Source organism: Pinus tabuliformis, chromosome 4_2 (assembly GCF_031772625.1).
Source record: "Pinus tabuliformis cultivar Carrire ecotype Pingquan chromosome 4_2, CPIR1, whole genome shotgun sequence".
Taxonomy (NCBI): Eukaryota; Viridiplantae; Streptophyta; class Pinopsida; order Pinales; family Pinaceae; genus Pinus; species Pinus tabuliformis.
The window spans coordinates 771,795,706-771,818,395 of NC_142304.1; the positions used below are offsets into that span (position 1 = coordinate 771,795,706).

Here is a 22,690-nt window from a genome sequence, read left to right on the forward strand (position 1 = left end):
CCTACTATGATAATAAGCTATTCAAGCGGATAAGTGTTCCATTTCTTCTTACTTATTAAGAACTGTATTTATATCGGCCAGGGTTATTATATAGAAAGGTCAAAAGTGATTGTTCATAAACTAGTGCTGCTGTACCAACTGGTCATTGCTATTGTGCTTTCCAAACCCCTATTATGACTATTGTTGGCAAATTATTAGATAGAAATGGCAATGCGAACCCTTGCTAGATCAATATAGAAATAGATAGAGATATTTCCCTCTTCCCTTATCTCTTCTGGGTCTACACAACACGAGCATATCTCTCTCCCTTGGAGGCTTTCGGGTCATGTTGGCTATAGGTAGGGGATCCAAATCTGGTTCACCCCCATTTATTAGAAAGCTTATCAAAAAATTGGTTTTCATAAAAAGAGTTAGAGATTTTTTTGGATATTGATTTGTCACTTTCTTATTATTTGCAGGTTGGTTATAGAATTGAAGCACTTGTAATTGGCAATACCAGCCTCTGCTTCTACTGCATTCCAATCTTTATAACCATCTAGTGTTTCTAGCACTCACTGTTAAGTCTGGTACACAATCCATGTTTTCTCCAAGTCCCACTTTCACCTCCTCAAGTGTAATGGCAACTCCAGCTACTACAACTCTGAGTACTTCTACAAAATGATTATATAAGGGCAAGCACAGATTAAACCACCTCAATTTAGAGGATTGGCACCCTTTTCTATGTAATAATTGCTTATAGGTTCAGTTCGCCAGTCAGCCTTTCAAAGCATCCCACCTAGCCAACTAACCTTGGCTGCACCTTTGGATACTATGCCTACTCTAGGGGGATTTCCTTTATAAGTTAGGGGGCTTCTTGATGGATTCAAACCTAATCAAACTGCTTGTCCCAAAGGTGGATGGGTCCTGATACCTAGACCAGCCAGAACTCACATTGTTTCTAAGCTAGAGTCCCCCCAAATCATATAGGCATGAAATATGTTCCTCTATTTTCTTAGGGCCCCTCCCCCTCCTTGTCAAGATCATATTGGATCGAAAGCGAACCTATCAATGCTAGAGGTGAAAGGTTTAAGACTAAGGCAGAAGGTTCAGTTGGAACACCTCTCCCAGAAGATGTGGCAGCTGTATAACGGCCCCTATCCAGAATACTCATCAGTTGCTTTTGGCCACTCCTTACTGGCCAGCCAACTCGGAATCCTAATTAGTTTGAGAAAAGACTATAAATCAATGTTTCCTCCGTAAGATGGGGCAGTGTTTGGTGGGAACGCCTTTCTTGGATGTGAGCAGTTGCGGATTGAACGGAATGCATAAGTCGTACTGGGGGAATGCTGGGAACGCTTTTCTTCTAAGATGGACCAGTTTTTCATTTTGCATTATATACGCTATTATACACCAGTTGTCTCGGCAACATCCCGAAACAGGTGCATCGGTTAACAAACTCACCATAAGCCATCGAATGCATCAACTCTTGGCATGAAAAGTAATACGTACAGGTATCCCATTGGCTCGATCAGCAGTGGTAAGTTGCTCCCCGCCCATTTCTCTAAGGGGTGGTAGGACGTTACTAAAAGATTCTTATCCGAGGTTCACAGATCCAAACTCCCACACCTCTGGGACGGGGGGCCACCCAAGAATAATTACCCCACGGTGAAGCTAAAGTTGTCAAGTCGAAGGGAAAAGTCGAATATTAGCGGGGCTAAAGGGGCTGAATAATCAATTGAATAAAGTGAATCAATCAGTGCTGGTGACCCCTCTTGATGTGGGCAGTTGTCCGTGGTAGCCTCTCCCGTAAGATGTGTCAGTTTGTAAGCAGCTTGCGTTATATACGAGATTATACGAAGGCTCATCAACTTCTCAAAACAGGTGAATCGTAAGTAAGATCGTGGATCGGTTCACAAACTGACCAGAAGCCGTCCGTCCATCCATTGGTTCACAAACAAACCATAAGCCATCGACAGACTAGTGGCTCTCGGCAATGCTGGGCTCTTCTGACCGGCTTGCAAGGACCTTCCGGCAATGATCATAAGCTATGTGAGGTGGGGAGGTCGAGGGTCTAGGTTATAGGGTAGAGGTGTAGGGTCTAGGAGTTATGTCAGCTATGGGAATGACCGTAAGGCTATGACTGGTTGAACAGACAGACTACTTGGCACATACTATAGCTCCTGTAACGGGGTAGCTTAACTGAGTAGCTGCACTGAGTATAGCTTTATTAAGGCACTGAGAGCTTCATGCACTGAGTAGAGCTTCTATACAATGACTGCTTCCAGCCCAGTCGAGTATCCAAGCCTAACCAAGCAGTAGTTGATTAGCCCCATTCCGAATAACCAAGCCAAGGTCGATTATCCAGGTCGAGTATCCAAGCCTAACCGAGCAGCCCAAGCGATCCCGGTCTCAAAGCCAAGTATCCAGGTCTATAAGCCCAACCCAAGTATCCAAGCCCATGAGCCAAACCGAGTAGTCGAGTAGCGCAGTCGAGTACCGCGCCACCCCGGCGGCTCGCCCGCTCACTTGGGGTGGCTGGCCGATTCTCGGAATCATCCTGTCCTTCATCACTGCTACCTTTATACTCATTAAAATTAGGACTAAGTGCATCATCATGTCCTTCATCATTGCTGCTCTAATAGTCCTTCGAATTAGGACTAAGAGGACATTGTGACACTCTATTCTTTTGAAATTCATCATCACGTTGTTCATCATTATTGCTCTCATAGTCCTTAGAATTAGGACTAAGTGGACACCATGACACTCCATTCTATTGAAATTCATAATCCCTCTCTTCATCACTGCTGCTGTCATAGTCCTTAGAATTAGGACTAACTGGACACTGTGACACTCCATACTTTTGAAATTCATCATCCCGCTCTTCATCACTGCTGCTCTCATAGTCCTTAGAATTAGGACTAACTGGACACTGTGACACTCCATACTTTTGAAATTCATCATCATGCTCTTCATCACTACTTCTCTCATAGTCCTTAGAATTAGGACTAAGTGGACGTTTTGACACTCCATTCTTTTGAAATTCATTACCACGCTCTTCATCACTACTGCTCTCATAGTCCTTAGAATTAGGACTAAGTGGACACCATGACACTCCATTCTTTTGAAATGCATCATCATGCTCTTCAACATTGTTTCTCTCATAGTCCTTAGAATTAGGACTAAGTGGACACCGTGACACTCCATTCTTTTGAACTTCACCATCATGCTCTTCATCACTGTTGCTCTCATAGTCCTTAGAATTAGGACTAAGTGGACACCGTGACACTCCATTCTTTTGAAATTTGTCATCAAGCTCATCATCATTGCTACTTTCATAGTCCTTCAAATTCGAACTAAGTGGAATCTGTGACTCTTTATTTATTTGAAATTCTCCATCCCCTCTTTCATTAGTGTTGCTCTCATAGTCCATAGGATCAGGACTAAGTGGAAGAATTGAATTTCTATTCATAGTGGAAGAATTCCCATTATATTCATCCATATGAATAGAGTTGTTACGCGATGAAGATGTTGATGCTGTATAAATCGAAACTTCACTATTAGAACAATCCATCCGTCTCAAATAGAATATGTTGAATGATACAAATGGAGTCTCCTAAAGATATTATATAGCTTAGAGAATGAAATTTTCCCTCCAAAAATTCCCCCCCCCCCAAAAATGTTTCGTGAAAATATTTCCCTCCTAAAAATTTGTGAGATTTATTTCTCTTCATTATTTTATTCTACAATTTAATGAAAAATGTAAACTAAATTTTTTTATGAAATAAATCATTAAAGTTAAAATTGTAAACTAAAACTTCTACCTAGATTATTTTAATAGTCAAAGTATATAATATTTACTAAACAAATTGAACGTTTTTTTAATTTTTATAATACATTCTCAAACAAATTAATCCCACATTCACCCCACTGTAAAACAATTCCATAATATTCACTTTATCATATTTTCCTTCATCGCCATAAAATAATTAACATGTTAAATTCTTTTTAAACTAATTAATCCCGCATTCACCTTACGATAAAACATCTCCATAATTTCACCTATATACTAAATTCCATTATCACTATTACTCACATTACATCAAGGTTTTCTGAGGTTCGTTGAAAGACTTGGAGCGAATTTGTGGAGCAGCTACATTGCTATCAACAACATATTCAATGAAGAATTCTCACAATTGAAAGGTCAGTTAAATTTTTTTCCTTGAAAATTTTCATATTAAATTAGTTTAATGAAGTAGATTTTTTTTTAAATATTAATACTTTTTGTCAGCCAAATTAACCAATACTTCCGTCATGAGCATGGTGGGCCCAGCAAAGCTGGGCACCCCCACCCCGCGCCACCCCGGTGGCCCGACCATCCGCCCACTCCACCCGGTACCCCACCCCCTCACCCCCCAGCCTCTCCCCCACCCCACGCGCCCCCTCCCCCACACCCTCCACCCCACCGCCTCACTCCCCGCCCCCCCATGCCCCACTGCCCACCCCTCCCCCCACCTGCCACCTCCCGCCTCCCTACCCACCTCCTCCCCACCCCCTCACGCCTCTTTCGCCCGCCCCTTCCCCCCCCCCCTCCACCCCTCACCCCATGTTTCCCCTCCCCCCACCACGCACCTCGCCACCCCCGCCCCCTTACGTTCCCCCACCCACCCCACAATCGATCGGCCACCTGCCCCCTCCCCACTCTTCCCTACCCTACCCCCTACCCCCCTTCCCCCCCCACCCCTCACCCCACGCGCCCCCTCGTCCCTCATGCCCCTCCCACACACCCCACCCCGTCCCTCCTTCCTCCCCCCTCCACCCCGCAATCGGCCGGCCACCCCACCCATACCCCCTCGCCCTCCTCCCCTCACCCCACGCCCCCTACCTGGCCCCTACCCACACTCCCCTACCCTACCCCCTACCCCCCTTCTGCCCCCCACCACTCACCCCATGCGCCCCCTCCCCACACCCTACCCGCGCCCTCCCCACACTCCCCTACCCTACCCCCTACCCCCCTTCCCCCCCCGCCACCCCTCACCCCACGAGCCCCCTTCCCCCACCCCACCCCTCATGCACCTTCCATCCACCCCACCCATCCTCCCCCACCCCCGCCCCAACCCCACGCCCCCTCCTCACCCCGCGTCCCCTCCCCACACCCTAACGCCCCCTCCCCACACTCCCCTACCCTACCCCCTACCCACCTTCCCCCCTCCACCCCTCACCCCACGCGCCCCCTCCCTCCAGCCCACCCACACCCCTCCCACCCACCCCACTCGCCTCCCCCCTGCCTCTCTCCTGCCCACCCCGCAATCGGCCAACCACCCCACCCAAACCACCTCCCCCCCTCTCACCCCTACCCCGCCCCCCCCACCCCCCACGCCCCACCCATCCACTTGCCCCCTCACCCCACCCCCTCCCACCCCTCCCACCCGCCCCCTCCTCCTACCCCCACCCCACCCCCCACCGTACCCGCCCACTCCCCGCGCCACCCCAGCCCGCCCACCTGGGGTGGTTGGGTGATTCCGCAAATCGGCCGACCACCCCAACCGGGCGGGCGGGTCGCTGGGGTGGCGCGGGGTGGGCGGCGACGCCCCACCCCGCACCACCCTGGCAGCCTGCTTGCATGCCCGGGGTGGCCAGCTGATTCTGAGAATTGGCCTGCCACCCCAGGCGGGCTGGCGGGCCGCCGGGGTGGCGCAGGGAGGGGGCGAGTAGGGTGGAGGGTGGGGAGGGGGCGGGGTGGAGGGGCGTGAGGTGGGGGGTGGCCGGCCGATTGCAGGGTGGGCCGGGGCGGGTGGGGTGGGATGGGTGGGAGCGGCATGGGGGGGGCGGGTGGGTGGGGTGGGGGTAGGGGGGGCGGGGGGTAGGGGTGGGAGTGTGGGGTGGGGGGTAGGGGTAGGGGGGAGGGGGTTTGGGTGGGTTGGCCGGCCGATTACGGCGGGGATGTGGGGGGTGCGGTGGGGGGCGGGGGATAGGGGATAGGGGTAGGGGGGTGCGGTTTGGGTGGGGAGAGGCGGTGGGAGGGGTGGAAGGACGCGACGCATGGGCTGAGGGATGGCAGTGGTAGGGTGTAGGGTAGGGGAGTGTGGGGAGGAGGCCGGTAGGGTGTGGGGAGGGGGTGCGTGGTGAGGAGGGGTTGTGGGGTGCGGTGTGGTTGGGGTGGGGGGTGGTGGGTGGAGTGTGGGGGCGGCGAGGTGGCGTGTGGGGTGAGCGGGGGGTAGGGGGTAGGGAGGGGGTAGGGGTGAGAGGGGGAGGTGCGGGTGGGGTTGGGTGGGTGGGAGGGGCGTGAGGGGTAGTGGGTGAGGTAGGGGGAGGGGGAAGAGGGTTTGGGTCGGGTGGCCGGCCAATTGCGGGGGGGAGGACGGGCGGGAGAGGTTGGTAGGGGTGGCTTGGGGGGGGTGCATGGGGTGGGGGGAGGGGGGGCGGGAGATTGGCGCCGGGGGGGGGGGTATGGGTGGGGTGGCCTGCTGATTGCGGGGGGGGGTATGGGTGGGGTGGCCTGCTGATTGTGGGGGGGGTGGTCTACCAATTTTGGGGGGGGAGGTTGGGGCGAGTGGTGTGGGGTGGGGTGGGGGTAGGGGATAGGAGGCGTGGAAGGAGGGGGTGCGTGGGGTGAGGAGTGTGGCGAGGGGGGGGGGTAGGGGCTAGGGTAGGGGAGTGTGGGGAGGGGGCGGGGGGTGAGGAGGGGGCGTGGAGTGCGAGGTGGTGCGGAGGGGTGGGTGGAGTGCGGGGGGTCGAGGGAGGGGGTGCATGGGGGGGGTGAAGGGAGGTAGGGTAGGGTAGTGTGGGGAGCGGGCGAGAAGGGGGTGCGCAGGTGGCCAGCCGATTGCAAGGTGGGTGGGGTTGCGGGGTGGGGTTTGCGGGGTGCGGAGTGGGTGGAGGGGGCAGGTAGGCTGGGAGGAGGGGGAAGGGGAGGGGGCGGGTGGGGTGGGGGATGGGGGTGCTATGTGAGGATCGGGGGGCGGGTGGGGTGGGGGATGGGGGTGCTATGTGAGGATCGGGGGGCGGGTAGGCCGAGAGGTGGTGTGGGGGCAGAAGTGGTGGGGAAGCCGCCTGGGTGGTGCGGTGAGGAGCTGCCGCAACCCCATACTACACCACCATGGCAGCCCGCTCATCCACCTGTGGAGGTTACGTGATTCTCGGAATCGCCCGCTACTCCACGGATGGACGAGGTGGTGTCGGTAGGCTTCTACCATTTCTTAGTGTTAATATTTTTTTAATTTCAATTTTCTGATTATACAAATTAAAAATTTATGATATATTTTTTTTGTGGATTTAAGTTAATATATTTTCTTTATTTATTGATTTATGTGTTTCTATTTTTCAGGAAAATGGCATTAAAGAAGATTTCTGTGAATCTTTCTGGACCAAAGACTCTTAAAGGTGCATCTTCAAAAAAAAATTGTGAACGAACTCCACCTGAGGTCATGGCTACAAATCTTTCAAGTGCCTCAAATGATAATAAGATAATTTCATACTGGAAGAATTCAAAAGAGGTGAAATTTCCATCAAGAATATGATATGTGAAAGAAAGAGAAAGCCAAAATGTGAATATATATCTATATATTGATATACCGAATGATAATGGAATTTATGAGGTGATGGGAAGAGTCATAGATATGTGTTCGGTACCGGACACTAAAGTTTGTTTACACACTTACAAAAGCTCCCAAGTCATATGAAAGGATTAAATATCGACTATCATATTCATTGTATGACACGAGAGAGGTATCTACAAAGTTGTGTAAACAAATCTTAAATGAGATGAAACAAAACATTGTAAGTATTGTTATTTATATTTGCATTTTGCGTTCTTGAAAGTGTCTCGCTATATTTTTTTAACTTTGTTTTTATTGACATATGATATTTTGTTTGGAAGAATTTTGTTGAAAGTTGTTCAATTAGGTTGGGAGGCATTCATTTCATAGAGCATGATATCATGAAAGTTGTCAGTGGTTTTTACTCGGTGTCAGAAGAAAATATGGAAAACAAGCAAAATGTAGTAATTGATGATGCTACAAAACTACATCCAAAGGATCAGAAAAAAAAGCCTCTAGTGGATAAATCTAGTAAGGGTAGACAAGTTACTTTTTAGGACGATGAAGTTGAAACTAATAGGGAAGCATATGTTGCCATTACTAAAGAAGACAATGGAACTGAGAAGAGCCGTAAAAGACCAAAAGTAACAATGCCCAAGAACAAATCTGTTGAGAATGTTATGACGAAGAAAAGTAAAGTTGAAGATTTTGAGGTAGTCATTAACAGCAGTCAAGAACCTAGTGAAACTTCAAAAGAAAGCAGAGAAATCATTAAACCAAGAGCTGATTTAGAGGATGGCATTATCAAAACAAAACAAAATGCCATTCGATAGAATTTGACAAAGAGAAACTTAATTGATGGTGGTCGTACATTTTAGCTTAATGTCAGACAAACCTATAAGGCAATGGAAGGACAATGTCAATATCAAGTCAGAAAGCCACACCATCTGCATGTTCACAACTTGAAGACATTGATGAGGTACAATCCATATGCTCATGTGGTTAATTATGTGCTTCTTGTTGATCCAGTTCAAGTTCCCAACAAGGAAGAATTTAATAAGTCAAAATGTTTTGAATACAATTATTATGTGCTTGGGGGCAACCATTCTGTAGAAGCTCAAAGACAATTGATGAAAGAATATCCCAATAACCCACGTTTTGAAACAATGAAACGTATCATTTATGCTAGTTTATTAGATACAGAAGCAAAGTTAGTGGCATGTGATCATAATTCAGATAATGAATATAGGACGTCTACGACTTTCATCCAAAGGGTTAGATTTATTCATAGTGAATTTCAAGAAAAATGTGGTGGGGATACGATAAATGTTACTGCAGATTTCTGAAGGGAATGTTGTATGGAAATAGGCTATCAAATTGAAGAGAAAAGAAATTCAAAAGGTGGAGAAAGAAAAACTGTTAGTGATTTATTCAGAGGTGTTCATAACATTTTCCAATTGGCATTTAGAACTGGAGATGTTTGGAAGTTGATTGATGAGATTTTTAGAATATGGGAAAACATTGGCATTAAAAACCAGAAGGTCAAAAAGTATAAGCCATTGATATGTAGCAACAGTAAATCAGCTCCTGAAATGAAGCAGCTTCCAGAAGATATGACTATCACACCTTGGACAGAAATGCAAGGAGTGAAAGATGAAAAAATTGTCGAAACAATATTATCTCGTGTGAGATCAGGAGAATTATCATTGGAGGAAATGTCTGAGGAATTTCAAAAGTAAGTTTGTTGAATTATTTTTATTTATTTATAGATTATAATTTTCTTTTAAATAAAACATGTTGTTTTTTGTAGTATTTGTTATAATATCATTATATTAACTTTTTGTTACTTTATCTATGCAGTCACAAAGTTTACATGAAAATTCAAGAACAAATGGTTAAATTGTTGAATGAAGATAGTTGGGATGATGTTGTACACAACTATCCAGATTCAAGTTCTACATCAACATTAAAAGCTTTTTATCTTGCATTTAAAAAGGTATCTTGATTTACACATTCATTTTTATTCATCTTTGTACTATTTTTAGTTTATAAGTTACACATATATTTGTTTATTTTATAAAAGATGAAGAAGGATGATAATGGAGCACCAAATCGCTGCAGAACCTTTATTGAAAAAATAAAGATCGAAACACTGAGGAAGCAACGTATTAAGAATGTTGAACTTGATCCAACTCTTACTCATTTCATTTGGAATGGGCTAGACACTATTCAATATCAAGTAATACAAGGCGACCGTGAAGACATTACTAAACTCATACCGAAAAGGTATTATGCCCTAGTTATTGCAGATATTCCCCATGGTTTCAATATTCCAAACATTGACTATGATAGTGACCCTTATACTTATTAAGCTCTTAGTAAAGTGGTCGTAGGATTTGTAGAAGTCACGTCATCACCATTATGGAGATTTGTGACATTTCATTCAGACACACAATTGGCAATGATATTGAAAAGCTTCAAGGGGAAAACAAATTCAAGGATGCAGCTTACATGGTAAGACGTTTAAAATGTATATTTTATTAATGTTGAAAAATTCATTTATGTACAAGTTGATTGAACTTTTACTATTTCATGTTACAGGCAAAAGTCAAATCTTCTTAACTGTGAATATCAACTATTTATAAATGATTGTGAGTTCATTCATATTGATAGTTGGGCAAAAGATGATAGCTATATGTCTATGAATTTTAATCGGGTAGACGGAAAGAGTCATAGCCAAATACTGACTTATGATGTTGTTGTGAGAAAACTAACATATGAAGACAAAGAAGAAAAAGGAGAGATAGTTAACATTTATCAAAAACCACAATTATTGATTAACTATCTTAGAGATGGGACCTCATCCAAAGAAGTGGAAGAGGATTTTTCATTCCTCAAAAATGAAAATAAATCCAAGAGAAAGAAGTCCCAAGGCAAGGAGGGAAGAAGAAATAATTTTCCAACATCAAATGTTTTCATTTTCACGAGTTTGAGCACTATGCCACGAAACGTCCATAGAAAAAAGCAAGCAAGAAGGAGCTTGCAATAGCAGCAGTAGGTGAAGCTCCAGCTTCACAATTCAAACTTGATTTTACTCTCATTGCATGCATGGCAATCACAATAATGGGAAACATGTGATATCTCTACAACAGTGCCTCATTCCATATGACGAGGAAGAAATATATCTTCAGTGGCTTGGAGGAGAAAGACTTGAAGAAGAACATAGAGTTTGGAGATTATGGGAGTTATAGTGTGATCGATATCAATATTGTTACTTTCTAGAGGGAGTCTAGCTCCCCTCTTAAACTCATAGATGTGATGTATGTTCTAGGACTAATGAAGAATATTGTCTTTGTCGTGGTATTGGAAGACCATGGCTACAATGTGATATTTAGCAAAGGAAAGGTTTTCCTTAGACACATCGCCACAGGACATGTGAAATAGATCGGTGTGCAATTCAAGAACCTGTATGCACTTGAGGTACAACATGCATGCAAAGCCTTGAGGAGTAAGGCAAAGTTTAGAGTTTTGGTGGTTGATAGAGAGCATGAATTACCTCTCAACATGCAGCCTCAAAAGCAGCCTCAACAAGTTGTGGAGCAGCCACAATTGGAGAAGCAAAGAGGAGGCTGAGTGGAGACATCCACTCAAGCATAGGCCTCCAATAGGGGGGAATTTCGAGGAAAGTGGGAAGAGGGAGCACAGGGAGCCATACCTCCAGGTGAGAGGTGGGGCAATCTGAGGCAATAGTCCCAAGAGTGCATAATTTTGGGCAAGATCCATTCAGGTGTTTTTTGTCTCATGGATCATTACCTTGTTACAGGGGCCCACAATATTCAGTGGGAGGAGGATCTATGTTAGTCAACTACTGAGGAGTGGAGAGCAGTGTTGACAACAAAGTAAGAGGATAAGTACTAGAGTCAGTAGCAACACAGTTTTTCCCAGTAGACAGTTTCATACACAATTGATTCAATTTATTTTTGGATGCTTTTTTTGTTTGCAGATGTTATAGTAGAAACAATAACAATGAGAAAAGTTACATCTAGAACATTCCAAAGGTACTGGATTAGGATAGATGTGAATCCCTTTCTTGTTGAGAGAGAGTGTTGAAAATTGCAACAAGAAACATTCAAAATAGTATCAAGAAAGATCTTGATTTAATTTTGTCCTTAAATTAAATTAGGAATAATATTGTAATTCCACATCTCATGACAACTTGTATTAGTTAACTAAGTTAATTTTACATAGTTGTCTCAGTTAATTTGAGTTGAGGGTCTAACTTGAGTTTTGTAGAGTGTCTCCTACATTATAGGAGCCCCGATTTAGTTTATTTTGAGTTATAATTAATTAATTCAGTCTAACTGAGTTAAAGTTAGTTAAACTAGTTCCAAGTGTTGGAGGAACTAATGGGACGTCTAGTAGTGTGGTGGTTCCTATAGTGATCAACGAGTTAACTAACAATTCACTAATAAATAACTCATGCATGTCAGATCTAAGATTTACCCAGTTGAGATTGGAGTTCAGGGATAATGTATTATCAATTGTATAATCATCTGAATTGTACAAGTGGTGCATGTAGTTAGAGGAAGACCTATGATGGATTGCGCAATTCCTTTGAGGAATTTCCTTAATTAATAGGGGTCTAATTCCCAAGAAAACAGTGCAAGGAAATAGGGATTTGGGAAAGCAGAAAATTGGTTAAGTATTGGCCTGGGCTTGTCTAGGAAGCAGTGAGATAGATTGAGATCGTGCAGAGGTTGCTTGGGCTTGAGAAAAGCATTGTAATCTTCTCATATTTTCTGACTAATGGAATATATAGATAGCAAGGGTTTTTAGTTATGGCTTTCCCGAGGAAATAATTGTGTAATGTGTTTATTGAATACTTTCTCTTGTATGCTTCATGATTTCACGGTCATTTAATTATTTCCGATAATGAGTAGAGTAGATTCAAGTATATTGTTTTAGTAAATTACAATTAGAAATTTGAATCTACAAGGAATTTCTACATTAGATGCATAAAGTCGTGTATAATTTGAATTGTTATACTTGTATAATTTGAGTTATAAAAACTATATAATTTGAGATACATTTTAGCTTTCCATTAGAGGGAGACTCATTTTGATAAGGTCTATTCTACAGTCTATTTTTTTCTATTGGATGCATTTATATGTGATTCTAATGGTAATCATACATAACATAGATGTTATTCTGGCTAGATTTTTGTGGACTAGTACCAATCTTGTAGGGAAAATACATCTGGTGCGCTTTCTGCTCATTTCCAAAGTCGTTGATGCGGGGAGTTGGGGGGTCATGGATATGCTCTCCTTCAACATGGCACTAATCTAGAAGAATATTTGGAGAGGACTGATTGGTAGGGGCATCTAGTCACAAATCATTAGAGGCAATTACTTGGATTATAAGGATTTTGATACGTGGATCAAATATGGTGGGAGACATAAACAAAATTCCTCCTTCATTTGGTGTAGTATGATGAAGAACAAACATTGGATGTTTGGGGGCCTCCATTGGTAGGTTGGAAATGACACACAAGTTGATGTTGGTTTGGATGCCATCCAAGGCATACAGGGAAATCACACAATTATGTCCCACTTCTCTAACATCTCCACGGTAGAGGTATTTTTTTCTTCTTACTTATCGTTACTTTTCAGGATTTTCCTAATATTTTTTAGTCCTGGCTTAGGGCAGAAGATATAGGACTAACTAGTGTCCCAACTACAGATTGTGATCAATACATTTTATAGATTAACGTTGTAGGGATTTCTATTTCAGATCACATAGAGAGGATGAACTAGGTTAGACAAACACATAAGCGTCAGATTGTAGCAAGAGAGCTATACAATCATATTTTCAAATCACTTCTTACTTTTTAGGAACACATTTGGTTTCAAAAGTATTGGAATTGGGAGTTACCATAGAAACTCAAATGTTTTGGTTGGTTGTCCCTACACAAAAAAATTCTCACATGGGAGAATCTTACACGTACAGGTTTTATTGGTCTAAGCATATGTCCCCTTTGCATGTAGGACATAAAGGATGTTCTCCATCTATTTTTGAGTTGCTCATTTTCTACTGAGGTTTGGATCTCAATCCCACACACCCTACATATTGTTTCATTTTGGATTTCTAGCTCATTGGAGGCATGCTTTAGGCATTGGTTTGAGACTCAAAAGGATTTTTTCACTTTACCTTTCTACATTATCTGGGGCATTTGGCGATGTAAGAATAGAAGTATCTTTGAATAATCAGTGGTAGATGTGACAAAATCTATATTGTGGATTGTGGCTTATTACTCAGAAGTTGGGCCCAAGAAAAAAGAGCAAAAAATGAGAAGGGTAAAAAACTAGGATGTGGAAGAATTTTCTACTTGGGTTTTTTGATGGAGTTTGCAATAACAGTGAATGCCGGCGCTTTCATCGTCATTGAACCTGGAAACTATTATCATTTATGGTGGGAGGGCAGTAGGGGAACCAAAAATAGGGCATAAAGCATAGCCTTGTGGGGCTTCCTCATCTATCTAAAATGGCTTGATATCAATGATCTATAGGTTTTCAGGGATTGTAAAGGCATCATCGACTAGGTGAAAGGACACTCACAGTTTCATCCTCCTCTGCTATCAAACTGGATGAATCACATTCGTACAGTGGAGAGATCCTTCCAACACATCACCTACAAACACATATACACGGAGTAGAACCACTCAACTAATATGTTATGAAAAAGAGGTGTTGATAAAGAGCGAGGTGCCATCTATTATGTTGCTTTTAATCATGATATTAGGACTAATGTAAGCAGTATAAATATTCTTTAAAATCTTTTACATATATTTTTTAACTTTGAAAAAGAAATATGTATTTTGTACTCTCTTTTTACAATATAAAAGTTTGTTTGGAGATGTACCATTTCATTTTGAAAATAATTAATACAATTGATAAAGTTTGTTATCATGTGAATGTGCATTATTTGACTATATTATATTGTCATAATATTTTCTAGGTGTTATCTAGTTTTATGAATTTGATTTATTTAATAGAAATAAATTTGATTGAAAATGAAATGTAAAAATATTATACTGTTTTCAATTGAATTGTTTTTTCTCTAAATTTTTCATTATGGAAGAGTTGCATAAATATATGTCTTTCTAATTGAAATTAAGACTGGCCCTTTAAATTTAATCAAGGGCATTAGTCCAAGTAGTACACGGTAATAATAGGAGTGGTAGATAGAGATAATGAATTCATTTACTTTATTCGTCCATGACTGTTGATCATGAAGTGGGTAATGCAGATAGAGAATGCTTCTCCCTTATCCAACCGAGACTTTTATATATACTCGCATGCGCATGTCAATTTACCAATGAGACAATTCTGAGGCTCCTTTGCTGCATGTCAATGTAAGGTGAGTTAACTTCTCTTAGGCAGCCAATCTTATACTCCCCATGCATTGAGGTAAGTCTTCTCTATTGCCCACTATTGGTATGGTTCAGCATTAGTATTCACTAGTTTACCAAGCTCGACTCATACGACTCCTACGATTCTGGGTTTCCAGGCTTAGACTGATAAATGAAAAGAGTTATGATACATGAAGTTATCATTAAATCTTTCGGATGTACAATTTTTTTTGGTGTAGAACCAAGTTTATGAATTTGAGGAAAGTTAAAAAATTTATTTATTTTAGTTTTTTAATTATATTGTTTTTTTAATTAAAAATACATTGCATCACGCATAATCCTCATACTGCGAAGTAGAATTCTCATCTCTACCCAATTAATCGAAATTTAAAAATCCACTAAATGGTGAGCAAGAAATATCGTAATGTCATTTTCAAAAAGAGATCATTGATTAAAATTGTGGGAAAAAAGGAGATTACTGATCGTAATGTCATCTTCAAAGCAATTGGTGAAGAACTCTTTAATCTTTTAATAGTGCCCTTGACCCATTCATTCCCCTCCATATCGCTCGCCGTTGCCTGATTGACAAAGAGACTTATGACATAAGCTTCGGATATGTGAGAATAGTACTTCCAAGTTCCCACATCAGAATATAATTGGGTGTATACAGTTGCGTTAAGTGGGGAATTTTTTTTTTGTTTTTTTATATCATGTGTATCGACGTGTTAAAGACAAGATATAAGAAATATCACCAGAGATTCCATGATGTCTTCTACAGTGTCATTGGAGAAGCACTGGTTAATCAAAGAACTACTGCACAGAAACAAACATATGTGTGTAAGACTCAAGCTATATCTGGAATCTTTCAGTTAGAAATAAAAAGATGTAGCAGAAAACACAATGATACATTAGTACCACATCTAGTCTAGAAGTTTCTATTTCTTACTTATGGAGAATGCTTTTCTCGCCAAGTTGAACTTGAACAGTAAATTCTTCAATTGTTGCTTTGACAAGGTTCTTATCTCCGGTGTTCAAATCAATTAAACGCTTCTCCAGTTCTTCCAATTTCTGATGTAAATAGAAGATGGTAAAGATACTACATATCAATAACAACACTAATAACACAATATTTCCATTGAACTAACCATAGGGCCTAAGCATAGCATTGCTTCATCACAGAATGTACAGAAAATTAATAAATACACTACTTGAAAATTTCTTGCAGTCAATAGTTTGAATTATAAATCACATTGATCCATTATAAATCACATTGATCCATAACCTCAGGAGGACATCACTATTTAGACAAAGCATTTAGTTAATAATTTCCCTGCAGCAATCATCTAGATTTTCTAATTTGTATTAAGTCAACTGACACATAACTACCTCTGATGGAATATAGTGAGTTCCAAGACCAGTTGCAATCATTTCTACACCATCAAGTCGTGAGCCTGTTAAGGCTAAATACTCCCCTGCAATTTCATAATATCATAGTCATCCCAAGAGAAAACAAAACAACCAAAAATATATCCAAACTCATTCTTTCTCTAAGTGTATTTCATTTCCTAAAGTATGCCACTTCTGCCAAAGATGCTTGTACTATCTCTTAAATTTTTCCCCTCAAGCATTAGGGCCTGTGATGAATTGCGTTTCATTAGGGCCTATGATGAATTTCGTTTCATTGTTGAATGATGAAATATATATATAGACACAACACAACATGGTGTATTTACCAAGGTGTCCTGAAAGATGTGAAAGAACGTATGAGAGACCCGATTCAGTGTGAAATCCAAAGCCAACTTCAGGTGCTGCGAAGACCTGTACTCAGAACTTTGTATCTGTCAATAATGTGTTATTTATTGAAATCACATCATGAATTATACAAGTGCATTCTAAATAATACTTTAATGAAAAATAACAAATGTGGTGGTTCTTTTCTTCATCATTTTAAAAAATTTCCTCTTCCTCGTACGTTATAATGCAATAAAAACTCAACAATGTAGGACAAGATGTTAAACGTGTAAGCTCCCAAACTATGCAAGTGTGTTTTTTCCAGTTGTGTGAAGGACCCTATAATTAAAACTCATAAAGATGGATTAGTGAATAAAGGGCATTCCAATGTTGATTGCATATTCCCCAAATATCCAGAAATCTGATGATAAAGAGAGGAGTAAATTATTTAAACGCTTTGTTGACCATCAGGTTCGTGGAAATCCTAGAATTTACAATCAATATAAGTTCAGGAGTTAATAATATCATCAAGAAATACGGTTGAAAGTGTAGCACAATCTCAATCTCACTTTGTGGTAGTAGTGTATTTGTACTATGAATTGAAGAGGGATATTCTAATCCTTTACATAAAAAAGGAAAATTTTCATTGAAATTGGAAGAACTCACAGTTTTCTCTGTGACTACTTTATAGGTGGATAATATTGCTAAACTTGCACCACCTCCCATTACAATTCCATTAACAAGAGCTACCTGAATCAAACATGCATAATCTTTCTTTGTAAATTAATTAAATAGAAACACAAGAATTGGAGGAGAAGTATTCCCCCTTCTACTTTTATAAAAAATGCCGGAGGGAAAATAAATGCTAACAACAAAATCTTAACTATGTTTTAAATGATAATTATGGAGATTGTAGTATATATACTTATCTATCATAGTCTTAGATGGAAAAGAAAGAAAATACAATGCAAATACATAATCAAATAAACTTTAATTATATTGAAAAGATCCCTATAAAATCTAGGAGACATTATTCTTCACGATAGAGTAGCATGAATCTCGAATTACAAACTGCAGTCATTTTTACAATATGAAAAATTTAAAATGGTATAAACTAAAAAGTGACAGTACTCACCAGTGTTTTCTTGTTCGTATGGATGCGATAGTAAAGGCAATAGGTTTTGTAGATAACCTCGATATTTTGTTTCTCTACAAAAATGTTTGTAGATCATGATTCATAACATAAAAATATGCATAAACAAAAACAGATAAATTAGTTATGTCGATGTGCAATTGAATATTTTTTTTTTTTTTTTTTTGAAGAAATAGCATTGACAATTATTTGGATAAGTATCTAGCTGGTAGATTAATCTATTTTTTAAATCTAAATCTTTATCTTTTGGTTATAAATAAGAAAGATGACATATTTTAGTTTTATTTTTCACATCAATGGATGAAATTTAAATATTAACTACCTTGCATCTCTAAATCCATGTTTACCTTTTCACACTTACCTAATACAATTATAATATTACAATGTAAATTATCTTATGAGAAATGACATCTTATGTTAAAATTGGAAACTAGGGGAAAATTCCACTTTGGACAACTCATTTGATGGTGATGATGATTGCATTGAATTTCTCTTTTCGAGAGGACCAAAATCGACATAAATATCATCAAACTTGGACAACCCAAAGTGTATTTTTGAATTATAAACCCACATGTGCATATTTGATCACGTGAGCCCTAAAGCAAATTGGACACCCTTGGAAGGCCATTAATACAAGTGACCTCTATCTTATTTGGGAAATAATCTTGGATCATTTTCTCTTCCTTGTTTTTGGCTCGCACAAGTTTGAGGCAAGTCCGCGGAGGAATGGGTTTGCACGAAGGTGAAATTGTAGGGTTTGAAGCTCGCAACTTTGTTTTAGGGTTTTGGACCTTAGTCGCAGCCATGCCACAAAGATATCTCGACTACAATCACTCACTTCCAGATTCATTCGTGTGACTGAATACTTTCAATCGCACGCACAACATGTCTTCTATGCGACTGGCATGTAGGGTTTGGTTTTTTAGTTCTCTGAACATTTCACTCTTTGAATGCAAACAGTGAGAGTTCATTACAAGCCTATGAATTATGGTTTTGAGTATAAGCTTTGATGGGTTCATTTCATGGATATAGTTTATTTTATTATTGCTAAATAGGTTTATGGTTGAATATATGGATTATTGTACTCTCATTTGCTTAATACTTTAATGACAATCTAATAAAAAGAAGAATTTGAAAGGGTTTTCCCCATAGTGGGTTTTGCCCTAGTCTTCGACCAATCTTTGTGTCTCTATGTGTGAATGATTTTCTTCTATTGTTCCTTTATGTTTCATTGCATTGATATTGTTCTTTCTACATAGTTGCATATGTTACTAAATAATGATGTAAATCTAAATAATGTTATGATGTTATTTGGTGAAACTAATGTGTAAATGAAGAAATGCAATTATCAAAGAAAAGAACAATAGAGCCATAAGAAAAACTAACATAGTATTAGAGTTGGGCTTAAGAAAAGTCATTGAAGGTCAACCCTATCATGACACCATCAATGGAACCAAATAGATGAGACCTAAAACAATTATAGGGTTTGAAGGAAACCCTAGGAAATTTAGGGTCTGATGGATATTATGAGGTTAGGGTTTGAGATAAACCCTGGTTTATGACAAATATTTGATATATGAAATCTAGAAACCCTAGCATGGTCAATGTGAAGAAGCTCAAGCACTTGTCACAGATTTGATGAAGCCCTAGATGGGATAATTTCTATTAGGCCTAGTTTCTTATGAAATTGATGAATATATATTGAAGGAAACAAGTGGACAATGGACAGTGATAGCTCTTAAAGGTTGGTTCAAGAGGGAGATGATCACCTCTCGTTAAAGGAACATAAGAACTAGCATTGGAAAAGGTAAAGAGGCACTTGATGAAAAGGTGACAAAGTGCTACAACTGTCAATGTAAAATAAGAAGGTGCACAGGTATCTAAACACTACAAGGTGTGTATGGTGTTGTTTCAATATTATGTTTCTACTACAATATTGATGGAAAGATAATCCCTAAGACATGATGAGTATATCACCTTCACAAATGGCTCATGTATGCATACGAAAGAAAGTTTGATACCTATGATGAAATGATGCACTTGGTAGTAAACACATATCTTACCTTTTAGACATGATGAACTTCTTGATTCTATGAAGCTACTTAATATTGATATTTGATATATTGATATACTTGATGTTTTCTATCAATTTGGATATCTGATACCATAAAGAAGGCTAGCACCTTGATTCTAATAGATGGTAACTTGATACTATTAATAATGTTTGTGAAAATCATGGTAGCCATGATGATAGAAGTGTAACAATGATATTGATATTCATGATCTTCTTGTTGACCGTGGTTAGGTTTTGATGAGCTTAAGAAATATGATATATGGTAAAATTGAATTCCATGACTTGATGGATTGAGCTATGTGACAAAAAAATAATGCTTTGATCATGATTCTTGAAGTATACTCCTATTATCTAGTTGACACTAACCCTTGATGAAATATTAATTCCATGAGGTAATGGTGAATTAGTTGGTGCTAACATGTTACGAACATGATAAATATGTCATATATTTTGACTTTATGATCTGGCAGAAATGGTGATGCATGACAATATTATAGAGAGGTCGATGCCTTGAATGGTGATGACTGAAGTGGATTCCCATTCAGAGAGAGAATCTCTCCATAAGATCCCTACTCCTATTATCATTTGTATTATGTGTATAGAATAATTTTTACTGTTGAAGTAATATTTATGGACATGAATAGACAAATATCTTATATTGTTGGTCTGCAACAAAGTTCAGGTCTAAGAAGAAAGAGTTTTTCCTTCCTCTAAGCCCAAGTCGCATGGAAGAAAGTCTAAGGGTGTGATTGTATCCTATCAACCACACAGAAGAAGGCCTATGGATGCGGTTATGCATGAAGGACACAAAAGTGAAGTTTTGTGCATGAAATAATAAGTTCACTTGAAGGATTCCAATCCTACAGACATGGAGCGGACAATAGAATGTTTTATAAGCATGGAAGTTTGAATGTTTGGCTTACTATAATGTGAATGTTTTGACCAAACTTGTGTTTGCAGGTGATCGGGATATGAATATCAATATGTCATTATGATTTACCATTGAAGCTTGTGTATGACAATATTATATAACAATTGCAAGGGTTTGTCTAGATTTGGCTTATTGATATAGATAAGTACTCTTTGGACTTTTGACATGATGCTTGATAATGATTTAGAACTTTGAATTGATGTTGATATTTCTTTTGGGCTAGAGATCTCACTGTGATAACAAATTTGGGATTTAACATGATGACTAATGATTTTATTTGATGACGGATGATTTGCCTTGATAACAATGCTATATGGGCATAGTGACTTTTAGTGACTTATATTAGTATTCTGTGTTGACATCATTAGCTTTGACACATTGGTTGAAGTATAAATAGTTGTGATTCAATATGAAGTAATCTCACAATAAATGGATGGAACCTGCATGACTTGTATTTTGCGTATGCATTTGCATCTAGTGACTTATATTATGATTGTGAGGATGACATGATGAAGCATTGATATTGCTTGGTAAATGAAAACTTTTTGGCATAATAATAAATGAAGTCATAACTAGATATTTGGATGAGAGCTCTACTTGCCACCTGGTCTAAAGAATTTGATATTCGGATATTGATGATTTTGATATTAGTTCTAATATGGATTCTAAACTTTGATAAGTTGACTTATGTAAGGTTGATCATATTGGTGTGGTAAATTGTTATGTTTGCAGATAGCATTGTATGAAGCAAGCTCCTCAAGCCTGGTATGTTCGCATTAACAATTACCTGGTGAAGCCAAGAATATAATCCTCTACATCAAATACAGTGCAAGGTATGACTTTGATTTTGGTTTTATATACTGATGGTCTACTCTTGAAAATAAATGAGCCTCTAATGATAAAATTAAGAGGGAGTTGGCTTCTCAAGCTCGAAAGAATGAATCATGGCATGTTGAATTGATTTCTGAAGTTTGGAAAATAAAATATATATCGTGAAACCATTATAAAAAAATTAGAAAGTGGAAATGCAAATACTTGAACACTGTGATTAAATTTCAAGAATTTATGTAGAGACATTGTTGAACCTGACTTGGAAACCCACAGTTGATTGAAGCATTGATGTTCCACATGGACACCCATATATATATATATATATATATATATATATATATATATATATATATATATATATATATTGTAGGAATTTACAGGGTAAGTTCCTCAGACAGAACACCAAAGGACACCGCTCACAACCAGATCGCATATCAATACACCAGTATTTTTGACGTGGTTAAAACCCTCAAAGAGGGAAACAGTCCACGGCCTGAGCCAACACGGCCACTTCAGGCAATTTATTAATAAAAGAATGAAAATTTACATATGCTTCTCTCATGCATGGATTACCCTACAAATGACCCTCCATGCGCTTTAAATAGAAATCATGGACCAATCGGGTGTCAAGCCACGGATCAAGTGTCGGTAATACCGAGGAGAGAATGAACCGTCGGATCACTACATATCGTGACCGTCGGATTGTAAGTTACAAAATGTACAAGGTAAAGAAACACACTTTACCTAACTCTATACTAGACCAAGTTGTACTTAACTATTTCCTATGTGTCGGAATATCCTAACATCCCCCCTTAAGAACAACTTGGGATAGGATTGAAGGATTTACAAATATGACACAATATGAGAAGGAAGGAGGCACTAGAGCCTATCCCCCCTCAGTGACAACTTCCTGAACTCCAACCATAAATCGAAGTTTAGTGAACTTTGCCTCTGTGAGAGCCTTTGTAAAGATGTCTGCAACTTGATCATTTGTTGAACAATATTGGACTTCAAGAACATGGTCATGGATGAGTTTTCTGATGAAGTG

The 22,690-nt window shown here is 39.9% G+C and overlaps 1 protein-coding gene across 1 annotated transcript in view; it reads right to left on the reverse strand.

Annotated features, from left to right (window-relative positions):
- Positions 1-22,690, reverse strand: part of LOC149171899 (3-hydroxyisobutyryl-CoA hydrolase-like protein 5) — a 186,588-nt gene that overhangs the window by 155,731 nt on the left and 8,167 nt on the right. The window contains exons 5-11 of the mRNA XM_089426125.1: positions 17,789-17,862; positions 17,320-17,403; positions 16,656-16,740; positions 16,309-16,394; positions 15,869-15,990; positions 15,675-15,735; positions 15,402-15,500 (exon numbers count right to left, since the gene is read on the reverse strand). Of these exons, the coding sequence (XP_089282251.1) occupies positions 15,402-15,500; positions 15,675-15,735; positions 15,869-15,990; positions 16,309-16,394; positions 16,656-16,740; positions 17,320-17,403; positions 17,789-17,862 (611 nt within the window). The remainder of the gene's footprint in view (positions 1-15,401; positions 15,501-15,674; positions 15,736-15,868; positions 15,991-16,308; positions 16,395-16,655; positions 16,741-17,319; positions 17,404-17,788; positions 17,863-22,690) is intronic.